This window comes from Panthera onca, chromosome C2 (assembly GCF_046562875.1).
Source record: "Panthera onca isolate mPanOnc1 chromosome C2, mPanOnc1 haplotype 2, whole genome shotgun sequence".
In the NCBI taxonomy this organism is placed as follows: Eukaryota; Metazoa; Chordata; class Mammalia; order Carnivora; family Felidae; genus Panthera; species Panthera onca.
The window spans coordinates 147,318,250-147,331,275 of NC_138347.1; the positions used below are offsets into that span (position 1 = coordinate 147,318,250).

A 13,026-nucleotide genomic window follows, 5' to 3' on the forward strand; every position below is an offset into this window, starting at 1 on the left:
CTCTTATCTGTGGTTTTGCTTTCTGTTCATTTCAGTTGCTCACAGTCATCTGGGGTCCAAAGCAGATGATACTGCTTCTGATGTAAGGTCAGAAGGTCAGTAGTAACCCAACGCTATGTTACATATCTACGTCATTCATGTCACTTCTTTTCATCACATAGGCCATGTGTCATCTCAGATCATCCTCCTAAGAAGGAAGGTGAGAATCATACAATAGGATATTTTGACAGAGAAAAGGACCACATTCACATAGATTTTATTACAATATATTCTTATAATTGTTCGACTTTATAACTAATTATACTCTGCCTGATTTAGAAATTGAACTTTATCATAGATTTGGATGTTATGTGGAGGAAAACACAGAGCATATATAGGGTTCAGTACTACCTTCTGTCTTAGGCATCCACTGGGAGTCTTGGGACGTATCCCCTGCTGGTAATGAGAAACTACTGGGTGTGTGTTAGTAAGTTTCTTATAAGCAAGAATCTTCTAAGTTTAAAATTCTATAATTTCAAGAATGTTTGTGACTATGCTAGAGAAAGTCATCTAAAGAAAAATATATTGATCACCTAGGTCATGCTCGGTATACATCTCAGTCAGCTCGGGCTACCATAACAGAATACCAAAAACTAGGTTGCTAAAACAACAGCAGCTCATTTGCACCACAGTTCCGGAGACTGGGGGTCTAAAATCATGGTGCCAGAGGTTTGGTTTTTGGTGAGATGTCTTGCCTTGGATTGCAGAAGACTGCTTTCTCACTATGTCCTCACATGGCCTCTGCTCTGCACATGAGAGAGAGATCTCTAACATCTCCTCTTGTTATAAGGACACCAGACCTACCCTTTTGACCTCAGTTAATCTTAATGACCTCCTTAAAGGCCCTCTCTCTAAATATAGTCACACTGGGGATAGGACTTCAACATGTGAATGCGTGGGTGACACTTTCAGCCCATAACAACACATCCAGTGGAAGAAGAATTTAGTAAAAAGAGCACAGATTCTGGCTTCAAATACTCAAAGTGTAGGATCAGACCCTGCTACCCCTAGGGTATCTCCAAGTTGGTTGCCTTAGAAGAATGTCTTATAGGCAATAAAACCTAAGGAAATCAGATTTTTACTGACTATGCTGTATCTTTCTATATGCAAGCCACTCTTTGGATTTGAAGGTGGAAAACTGGTATTACTTTGCCAAATGTTTCTTAAAAATTTATTTTTTTATATTTGTTTATTTATTTTGAGAGAGAGACAGAGATTATGAGCAGAGGAGAGACAGAGACACGCAGAATCCGAAGCAGGCTCCAGGCTCTGAGCTGTCAGCGCAGAGCCCAACTACGTCGCTTGAATTCACAAACCGTGACATCATGACCTGAGCCGAAGGCAGATGCTCAACTGAGCCACCCAGGTACCCCTTAACAAATGTTTCAAACCACACTTCATGAAGAAATGTGGCCATTTCTGTACATAGCCTGCGAGGTCTACATTATGTTTTAGATAGGAGAGAACTTCGGCCCCGCCCAGTTCCTGCATTCTTACCTGGGTCAAAAGGGACTTTGCAAAATTCCATGTACCTGCTCAGGTTATCCCACATAAAGGACAACTCAGGTGTGAAGTGCTGAATCTTCCCAGCGTTTCACCAAACACACGCTGTCACTGTGTTTGGAATAAAATTGCTAAACTGCTTCTTCAATCTCTTGATGATGTTCTTTGATCAACTCTTTCACTTTTGCTGTGCAGGTTCGCTTGACTACTGCCTTTGCATTCAGGTGTTTGTTTGTTTGTTTTTCCTGGCAGAAATATAAAAGTATTCAAATTATAATTTTGTACTCACCACAATTCGAAGGGTACAGTTAGCTTAAGTGAAATGATATACATAGACACTATGCAGTCACATACTCCTTGAGATTTGCTTTAATAGTAAACATTTTACAAACAAGTAAACTTTCACATTGCAAAAATAGCATCAGTGAAAACTTCATTTTATGGAAAAGAACTTTTGAGACATTTTCTGTGTTAATTATATATAACCTCAGGTGAATTTCTTAGCCTTTTTGTTGTGTTTTGTTTTTTATTAAAAAAATTTTTTTTACATTTATTTATTTTTGAGAGACAGAGCACAAGTGGGGGGAGGGGCAGAGAGAGAGGGAGACACAGAATCCAAAACAGGCTCCAGGCTCTGAGCTGTCAGCACAGAGCCCAATGCAGGGCTCGAACTCACAAACCATGAGATAATGACCTGAGTCGAAGTTGGATGCTTAACCGACTGAGCCACCCAGGCACCCCTGTTTTGTTTTGTTTTGTTTTGCTTTGTTTTGTTTTGTTTTGTTTTGCTTTGCTTTGTTTTGTTTTGTTTTGTTTTAGAGAGAGGGAGAGCAAGTGGGGGAGAGGAGCAGAGGGAGAGAGCCAGAGAATCTTAAGCAGCCTCCCACTTGGCATGGACCCTGGGATCACTAAGCCACCTAGGCATCCCTTGCCTTGTAAAACCTCAATTTCCTCAAAAGTAAAATGATGTGGATAATATCTATACTGAAAAGCAGTGGTTCTCAGACTTCAGTGTGAATCAAGTTACCTGGGAGGCTTATTGAAAATGCAGACTCAGGGGCGCCTGGGTGGCTCAGTCGGTTGAGCGGCCGACTTCGGCTCAGGTCATGATTTCACGGTCCGTGAGTTCGAGCCCCGCGTCGGGCTCTGTGCTGACCGCTCAGAGCCTGGAGCCCATTTCAGATTCTGTGTCTCCCTCTCTCTCTGACCCTCCCCTGCTCATGATCTGTCTCTCTCTGTCTCAAAAATGAATAAACGTTAAAAAAAAAAAATTAAAAAAAAAAAAGAAAATGCAGACTCATAGGCCATGTCCCAGGCATACTGGGTATCGGGGTACAAGAATCTGTATTTATAGCAAACACCCCAGGTGGTTCTGATATATGTATTGTGGGGTCTTGTTTTGAGAAATATTATTGTCAGAAACAAATGAGAAACTACCAAACACCTGTTCCCTTTTCTGTACATGAAGAGTAATTACTATTTAGAACTCCTACTCATCCAAAAAATCAAATCTGGAATTAAGAGATAGTGGCTTATTTTCAAGATATGCTTGATCAAAAAAAAAAAAAAAAAAACCAAAACCCAAAACAAAACAAAACCCAAAACAGAAAAATTAAAGTAACAAGTCTGCATCTAGGTGCAAATAAACTAAAACAAAATGAACTCGTCTGTATTGGAACAGACCATGCAAGGTACAAGATGCAGGCCAGTTACTCTGCTCTCTTTTAAGAGCATCAGCATAACTGTCAGAGTCACAGCCAACTATTGGAGATGACCATGTACCTAGGTGACCGTGCACTGTAGAGTGTGACCCTACTAACTTGGCTGCAACTGACAAGCCCAGAGAAATGTGACTGGTCTAGATGGTTCCAACAGCTTATGGAGTGAGTCAGCCAGTACAACAACCCAATAGGAGCCCTGTGCATGGGAGGCTAATTTCTACACCTAGCAGATTGTCTGTCTCAGGGAGCTCCAATTTGAGATATATTTGAATGTGAGAGGGTTGCTGGAGCAGTGCTCCACCCATGCCCAGGACCTTCAGATCCCTAACATGTGCCCGTGCTTCTGCCCCAGGCTTTCCCTTCAAATAACCGGAGAGCCAGAAGTGCCTAGAAGCTCACGCATTTCCTTGCCCTTATTAACCACTGACCAACAGGTGTGGGAGTGGCAATGCCTCAGGTCTTTGTCTCTTGTTTTGAGGTCAGAGGCGTAACTTATAATTCCCAAGCTCCCCCACTGGGATTATGCTGGGGGACCCTCCTTGGACTTTGCTGAGACTGCATCCTTAATGGGCTTCTTCCCTTTCCTTGACCTTCTCACTCCCTTACCAATTTCTCCTGAGGGCACTACGTTAATAAAGTATACAGTAGTTCATCTCAGGGTCTGCTTCTGGGAAAATCGATCTAAGACAGATGTACCCAGACTTCATGAGAAGCAGAGTTGTTTGACAGAGAACAACCAAAGAGAAGCCCCAAAGCTGTAGGAGTCCTAAGGAAGCGTGAGTAAAGACTTTCTGAGAAGAAAGAATAGTGAGTGAGTGAGAGGCAAAGACAAGAAAGGTAGTCACAACGGGAACCAACACAGAACAGTGGAGTCAGCATATAGGACAGGGCACGGTGTAGGGAGATGCTGAGTGCAAAGGAAGAAGACAGGTCATCCTTTTGGCCTAGCAGAGTTTGTTGAGCCACCAGGATTGCTGTGTCCCAAAATAACTTCTTGTTTTCCGTGAGGCCTGGCTGTGCAGCTGCAGAGACATCTTCCTGTGTCTCTTACTCCTCTGTGCATCCTTTCAATAAATTCCATTAGCCGGTAACCCCGGTATATCTCGGTTCATTGAAAAATGAAAGAGCCTAAGAAACCCCACACTATCAGAAATAAAATTAACATCCCAATCATAAATGCATTTATACACGCTTTAGATGTTTAGAATATTTTTAATTAATATGTCCCTTTAGCTCCTTTTAATTGTGTTTTTATTATCAAAATTATAATGTAGTTTTCAATTTTATAACTTCTAGCTAATGCGCCCTCCATTCTCCGTTGTGTCACTAATTTAATAACCAACAAAATGTCTTCTAATTCCTTAGTAAATGAGTTTGTTTTCTGTAATTATTAAGTGGAATACACTTCTTCAGCATAATATTTATTGTACCTCAGTTTAAAATAAACATTTGAGAAATCAACAACCCCCAATAGAAAGAAGTGAGAAGATTTTTTTAAAAATGTATACACAAATTCTGAAGCTTATTATATGTTAAATTCTCTTGTTAAGCAAGAGAGAGCCCCTAGTTCAAGTTTCCCGTTTTTCTGACACCTGGAGGGTGAAATAATAGTATCTTCATATTTTATAAACTTCTTCTTTGAACTTTACTATGACTCATTTCATAAGAGTGTAATCTAATAAATTCTGTTATAAATAATAATGCGGTTATTTTTTTGTATTTTAAAAATTTTTTTTAATGTTTATTTATTTTTGACAGAGACAGAGACGGAATGTGAGTGGGTTAGGGGCAGAGAGAGAGGGAGACACAGAAGCAGAAGCAGGCTCCAGGCTCTGAGCTGTCAGCCCAGACCCCGACGCGGGGCTCGAACTCACAGACCGAGAGATCATGACCTGAGCCGAAGTCGGACGCTCAACCGACTGAGCCACCCAGGCGCCCCAATAATGTGGTCATTGTGACTACTTGGATTGACATTAAAAATATCCCCAAATGTAGAGGGATAGGTGAAAAACCACCTTTCTATCAGGGGAGGCGTTTACTAACAGTGGCTTTATCTTTAGAAAATTTCTACCTGAATTTCTGAATACAGCATAAAAAATCCCTTCATTACTTCAAAAGTACTTTTATGAAGTGCATGATCTAGAATAGATAATCCAGGGGATATGCTAAATTAAACAGCAGAAGAGCTTGGTTGTTTTTTTTTTTTTTTTTTTTTTTTTTAAGAACAGATTTGCATGAATTCAATATAGATGACCTCATTTTATGAGCAACAGGCAAATAAAACTATACATGTTAATGGTTTCCATAACTTGGAGCATACTACTCCAATAATTACACTTAAAGATATACGATCAGTGGTGCCAATTCTGCCTCATTGAGGATGTGAAAAGATTGCCTTAAATGTAAAATCAACTACCCTCGGCCTTACTTGCAAGGGAAATGCAGATTAAAACTAACAATTCACGCCTTGCTTGTTGGCAAAAAGCCAACAGTTTCTTTAACACACTCTGCTGGTGAGTCTCTGGGAAATGGGCCTCTCCCATACATTGTGGGAATGCGATTGATACAAGCCTATAGGGAGGACACTTTATTTATTGAAATTCCAGATATGCTGACACCAAATTTCACTTACAGAAATTTCTCCAACCAACACCTTTACCCTTGGGAACAGTTACTTCTTCATAAGTCTTTCCCTTGTATCCGTGTTTGTAGTTGCACAAGATTCAAAACAGCCCAAACATCTACCAGTCAGTTATTGAAATGAGTATGGTACATCCATCCTTTGGAGTATCATCAAGTCGTAAAAAGGAATGAAAAATTTCAGGCGACAGTCAAGAGAAGGAAAACCAACTCACGAAGAGAACTGAATGCTGTTAGGTTCGATCGGTGAAATAGAGCTACGCTAGGTATTTCAGGAATAAAGAGTTTAATACGGGAATGATTACTTGTATGAATGTTGGAAGACCAGGAGGTACTAAGACCAGTGAAGTTGCTGCCTAAACCTCAGGGTCTCTAGTTCTCAACCATTTCCAAGAAAAAGCTCCCTTACTCTATCTTACTGTTTTAGTCTATGACAATGACATAAGTGGTTGTCACAGCAGCCATAAAGATGTTGTGAATCTTGCATTTGTTCATTCTTCTCCTTCTGTCTGAAGCCACCTTTCCTTCTTGTCTATCTTCCAAATCTTGACTGAATTCCTCTCAAACTCTAACATGGAACCATACAGGGAAGAGGGTCTGGGAAACGTAGTTCCCAACTTCTAAGCAATGCAGAGGAGACCATAGAAGGGGGTGAAGATGAGTTGACAACTGACAATCCAGCACAGAGTAGAAAGACAGAAAACCCCAAAGAGATTTTTGAACAATGGAATCAATACCAGCAACTACCTTTCTCTGGACTTCACAGCAGGGAAGTCCTTCAATCACCAAATATTTCTGAATGCCAATTATATGCCAGACTCTGGCATCTCCCTACTCTGCCCAGTGCCCAGTGCAAGAGTATGTCTTATATTGTTTGTGTTCCTCTAAGAACGGAACCTTCTCTCAGAACTGTGCCATTCCTGAGACACATTATCTGCACTGAAATCTTTTCTTGACCATCTTGGGAAAAGCCAGGAACTGAGGATCATTTTGTGTTTTCTTTGTCTGACTTGGTTCTCTGTGTGCTTTCAAAGCCAGACTTCTCAAAAGGGTGGTTCACACTCCCTGCCTCCACATCCTTTGCTTCCAATCCCTCCTCACCTGCTGCCATCTGGTTTCCGCTCGGTAGGACTTCACTAAAATTGACCTGGCTAAAGTAACTGGCAAACCCCTGATTGTCAGTACAAGGCACACTTTTCGGTGGTGTCGAATTATCACTTCTCTGCACTCTGTGTCACTGCTGGCCTCACTTTATGTTCCTTTCTGGATTCCACCCTTTTGATACCTCCCCTATTTGCCCTTTCCTCTCTGGGCCCTACTGTCCCAGTTTCAGCATCCAGAACACCTAGCAGGATCAAGAAGCTCAAGCTAGGAGAGGCAAAACAATACATTCAAGTCGCATGCACAAACTGAAAAGCACTTTTCTATGCTGATGGCCTGGAAATTGAGAATTCATCATGTTGCAATTTATTTTTATGGATTCTTTAGTGGTTCCTCTGTAATGCATTCCTCACAAAAGTAGCCTTTGTAATGTCAGATGTTGGCACAGGTAGACTGAGATCTCGTACTGGCCCCTCTGCAACGTGCTTTCCACATTGCACTCTTGGTATCTTTTCAAAACACACATCTAATGACCTCTCTCACTTTCATACACAGCAAATTCTGCTTAAAACCCTTTATGGCTTCCCACTAGTCTCAGGTTGAAACAAAACAAAAACATTTCTTGGGGTGCCTGGGTGGATGTCAGTTAAGCGTCCGACTCTTGGTTTTGGCTCAGGGCATGATCTCACAATCTCATGAGTTTGAGCCCCGTGTCAGGCTCCGTGCTGACTGTATGGAGCCTGTTTGGAATTCTCTCCCTCCCTCTTTCTCTGCCCCTCCCCAACTCGTGAGGTCTCTGTCTCTCTCACAACAAATAAATAAAGAAACGTAAAAAAAAAACCAAACTGCTAAACATGACCTACACTCTCTGGCCATTTATTCAACTCCTATGTCACATGGTTCCAATGTTGCAGCCAAAGTCTGGCCCTTTTCTGGGTTCCTTGTACCTGTCTCCCTGGCCCCAAAGCAAGGCCTTTGCATATGCTTCTTTGTCTGGATAATTCTTTATCTTCTTCCCCAGGTGAATTCATCCTCATCCCTTGTGCCGCTTCCCTGGGTAACATTCTCCTCTTGTGTCCATCGAATCCCCCATATGTCTTTGATAGCGTTTGTTGTGTTGCATTTTGGTACTTAACGATGTGATGGTTTACTCAATGCCCATCTCCCTGGGGTCGTCGGGTGAGTTCTGTGAGGGTAGGAACCACGTTTCTCATGTTCCATACTGCATCCCAGTGCCTGCATTGTGCTTGGCATAAAGGCGGAGCTCCACAAATACTTCAATGCATGACCGAGTGAACAAAGACCAAGAATGATAGGGGTTTTTTTTCCCCCGTTGCTTTTACCCTCACCACTAAGCTGCATTTGCTTATGATCCTTAATGGTATTTCAAACTATTTTCAGATAAGCTATCTCATGTGATATTAACAATTGACTTTATGAGAAGGGGTAACCCATCGCAGGTGACTTGGCCAATGCTACATGGCCAGTAAGTAACCATGTGGCACTTAGAACTGAGTCCTGTCACTTTCCAGACCAGGACTTTGGTAATTAAGTGATCCAAAAGGAAGCAAGACAATATAGAATTTAATAGAGAGCATTTATACAAAAGACAGCAAAATAGAACTATCTAAAGAAATTAAATTTTATTTCAGGCTGATTGAACTTTGTTTCTGGAAAAGGGCACCAATACTCAAAATGCTGGCATTTTAACACACACAGTTTGGGCTCTGAGAAAGCATGCCACCCCTTCTCCTACAACAGGGCTCAGTTAATATTCTATCATAATTCTCATTAAAATTTAGAAGTTTAATAACTGTCAGCTATTAAATTGTTGGTGGGAAAGTCTATTTCTGGAAACCTTTTCATCCTTTCCTTAATGAGACTATTTATTTTTGTAAGGAAACCAGAGAAAAGCGAATCAGCACGTTAAATGAGTAGTTGGATCCATTAGTTGCAAAGATCAACCTCAAACTAAGCCCACTCTTTCATTTGTCTCCTATTTCGAAAAGATCCACTGTTTAAACACCATCTCTAAATATGTTTAAATTTGTTAAATGTGTTAAACTTTTAAATGGCTTAATAATGGAGTTCCTTTATGATATCACGAGAACACACGCTTTTGAGTTCACGTTATTTACTTAAATAAAATGGACAATTAATTTACACGAAGAGCGAATCAAGTATTTCCGGAAGCAGAGCTCCATGCCCTTCACGGGGCGTGTATCAAAGTAATTCTAGTCCCGCCACTACTCCACCGATGTTTCAACGCATTTTGCCTTAAACTAGGTCTCCCTGGTGGCACTTCCTTTCGGCGGGGAGGAGCATGGAGAAGGGGAAGGTCTAAAAATACAACCTAGACGTGCAAAACTTCGTGGACAGGGATCTCCAGTCCGTTACTTACTAAAGAGAATTCAGCAGCAGCGGACAGAAAAGTTTCACTCGTTTGGTGGTACGTATGCAGCCCGTTAACAACACAGTCCTGCATTTGCTCTTATTTCCAGTGAACAAACACGATTTTTGCAATTAGGAAAATACAAGTGAGAAAAGCGAGAGCAAGTCGCACTTCGCCTGCCCCCTAGGTCTCTTTCTGGCGCCGAAGAGTTTTCAGCGCCGGCAAAGCTGTCCTCGCTCCCAACCTTGGGAGCAGAACACCCGGCACAGCCTGAGGGGGCGCATCGAGGCTGTGCAGCCGCAGCCGCCCGAGCTCACAGGCCGCGCAAGCTGCGCGGGGCGCCCCGGGCGGCCGAGCCCCGCCAGCCAGATTCACGCGCGCAGGACTTGTGGAACGCGCCTGCGCGCTCCGTCACGTGGTGGGCGCTCGGCGCAAAGCGGGTTAAAAGTCACGACCGCCGCGAGCCCGTGAGTGCCGGGTCGGTCAGCGCGGCGCTGTCCGCCTCCCTTAAGCCGATTCTGACGGAGGCCGCTCCGCTGTTCTCGGTCACCTCCGGACCCCTGGCCCGGCTCAGCTCCATGCAACGAGCGGAGCCGCCTAGCACCCTTCCTTGCCGACAACACCGACGCGCGAAACCGCGTCTTTCAACTGACAATGAAGCCGTAGCGCGGCTGCACGGCCGCTCCGGGCGAACGGGCGCGAGGCGGGAGGGGGAGGGAGGGGGGGTGGGGGAGAGCGGTTGGGCTAAGCCCCGCCCCAGCTCGCGCTCCTATTGGTGGGCACCGCAGTTCTGGGCCCACCCCCTAACGGACCTGTCGCATTGTGACAGGTGGAAGGGCTAGTTCCTGTTGGGTCGGGGGCGGAGTCAGAGGTAGCCTGAGCTCCGCCCGGGCTCCAGGGGGCTCCTCCTCCTGCTCTTCATCGCGGGGCGGGCGGCGGGTGTGAGGGGGAATGTCATTGCTGCTCCGAGCTGTGGTGCCGCCTCCGTCTGCTGCTTCTTCTCTGGCGCCCTCGTCCCGTCGGCTTTCGCCGCTGCCGCAGCTGCAAGGGGGATACGGATGGCTAGTGGGGCGCAAGGGCCATCCGAGTTGAGAGCGCGGCGGTCGCAGCCGCTGCTGAGGCGGAGACTCCCTGCCGCCGCCTCCACCCCCTGTCCCCCGGCCTCGCGGCGCTGAGGGCGGGAGCGCGCGGCGCTCTTCCCTCCTCCTCCTTTTTCTTCCTCCTCCTCCTCGTCCTCCTCCTCCTCCTCCAGGTCCCCGCCCAGCACCCCTCGCACCAGGCGGCGGCGGCGGCGGCGAGGAGCGAGACCCGCCGCCGGGGCACAACATGGCGGAGCCCTCGGCCCCGGAGAGCAAGCACAAGTCGTCCCTCAACTCGTCCCCGTGGAGCGGCCTCATGGCCCTGGGGAACAGCCGGCACGGCCACCACGGGCCCGGGGCCCAGTGCGCGCACAAGGCGGCGGGCGGCGTGGCGCCGCCGAAGCCGGCCCCCGCGGGGCTGTCCGGGGGGCTGTCGCAGCCGGCCGGCTGGCAGTCGCTGCTCTCCTTCACCATCCTCTTCCTGGCCTGGCTTGCCGGCTTCAGCTCGCGCCTCTTCGCGGTCATTCGCTTCGAAAGCATCATTCACGAGTTCGACCCGTGGTGAGTGCCCCGCCGCCCCTCCCCCCGCCCGCGGCCCGCGGGGACCCCGCCGCGGCTCGTCCCGGACTTGGCCCCGCGCCGCCGCCGAGCCCCGCTCGCGCCCGGGCCGAGGCGAGCGCGGGTCCCGGAGCCGCGGGCGCGCCCCCTGCCCGTGGGCGAAGTTTCCCCCGCGCAGCCCGAGGCGGGGCGTCGGGGTCCCCGAGTGGGACCTTGGCCCCGGGCCGGGTAAGTGTGACGCCTGGTGCGAGGGCGGACGAAGCCCCCCCCTGGCAGCCGTCTCGGGGTGTCCAGCCCGGAGCGGCCACGCCGCGAGCCGGCAGGTCTCCCTCCGGCCGACTCGTGGCGGACTCCCCGCCTCCCTGCCCGTGGCGTGTCGCGTTCTCTCGTTTTCGCCGGCGCGGTTTTGCTCGTTGGGATGGGATCGCCCCGGGGTTGCCTCGTTGCCGTTGATGGGGGGGGGGGGGGGGAGTCCAGATGGGCAGGAGCCCTGTCTACTCAGCCTCGCCGTTTGACGCTTTTACTGTTCCTCCTTTCTGCTCTCCTTTTGCAAGGAGGGGAAAAGAGAGTGAGTGGGGTGTTGGAGGAAAGGAAATAATACCCCGGAAAGTGATCCTGGAAGCTAGGGACTCTTATTTCTTTACCATTAGATATTTTTAGGAGTGGCCGTTTTCAGGGCCCCCGAGGGCACTCCGCACCTGGCTGTGCCACAGTTATCTTGGGTGGCGAGGACATGATTACTCTCCGAGCCCAGTCGTCCGAAGGCAGGGCATTGGTTCCTTTCTTGGTCCCTTCCGGAGGGTTTGCGAACAAGACCAGAGACTCCCACGGTGATGGGGAGCCTTGGGTTACAATCAAAAGTTGCCCGTGGTATCCGGACTGACCTGAATGTCTTAGGAAGTTACCCTGTGAAGAGCACTAGCTAATTTAGGCACCACACTTGTCTGTGAATTAAGTAGGTAGGGAGATTGCTTTAATTTTTTTTTTTTTCCAGCTTTCCCAGCCTGAGTTGGCTTTTGTTTTTGTTTTTGTTTTTTACCCGAGCCTATCTATGCCTTTTAAACGAACTTAAAACATGTTGACCGACTTGTCAACCTTGAGTTAATCTTACCTCTTTATAATCAGACCTAACTAAACTTTTAGGATATTTGTTTTGTCCTCTGAAATACAGTGAGAGAATCTCGTTGAGACTTACTAAATATATGGGTCATAAGTATTTTGGGAAGTGAATTACCCGTGTATTAAAATACCGGATTGAAGTTCTGTTGTGGATAGGAAGATTGGTAGTGCATCATCTATTGAACAGGACGGGAGCCCACTCATGGAGAACTCAGTTTCGGTAAACAGTTAATTACTGTGACAGTCTTGGTGAAACGTTTTAATCCCATTTTGGAGGTTTTGATTTTTTTCTGACACTTTCTAAAAAATAACTTTTATTTCAAATCAGAAGAAAATGTTGTGAAACCTTAGAAACTAGGTACAGTGTTCTTAGGCTTAGCTTTGAAACACTTAAGCAAATTAGATAAAAATGAAATTGGAACCGGAAGGCGAAAACTGCTAATATTTTACTGAACAGTGTGAAAAGAGAAAGTTATGTCTTTTTAGATTACACAGCAGAAGTGCATGGCGACAAAACATTACGGGCAACAGAAATCGTGAATAGTATTTCCACAGAGTATCCTTTTGACAAAGGCTGGGTACTGTTTAGTAGTAACTTTGAGGCTGAAATTAAGGATGGCAGAAAAATTCACGACTGAGTGATGAGATGATTTTGTTGTTTTTCTTTATTTTGAAGGAAGATTAGAAATCTTCATCAAGTCAGCCAAAGAGTACTACTGAAATTGAGTATGTAATCATGAAAAGTCTTAAATCACATTGCTTCACAGATAATACTCTTTTTTTCTTTTTTTAAAGTATGGCAAAAAATTAAAAGTTGGTCTTTTCTCTTGTTTCAAGAATATGCTTGGGGAAACATAACCCTTTTTTATCCACA

The 13,026-nt window shown here is 45.8% G+C and overlaps 1 protein-coding gene across 2 annotated transcripts in view; it reads left to right on the forward strand.

The window, feature by feature from the left end:
- The first annotated feature begins 10,262 nt into the window (after positions 1–10,262).
- STT3B (STT3 oligosaccharyltransferase complex catalytic subunit B) overlaps positions 10,263–13,026 on the forward strand; it is a 106,579-nt gene continuing 103,815 nt past the window's right edge. The window contains exon 1 of one of the 2 annotated variants that reach the window (XM_060638449.3): positions 10,263–11,036. In XM_060638449.3, the coding sequence (XP_060494432.1) occupies positions 10,723–11,036 (314 nt within the window). In that variant the 5' untranslated portion in view covers positions 10,263–10,722. Of the gene's footprint in view, positions 11,037–11,239; positions 11,262–13,026 lie in introns of those variants that run through there. The other variant, XM_078432425.2, reaches the window with a different exon arrangement.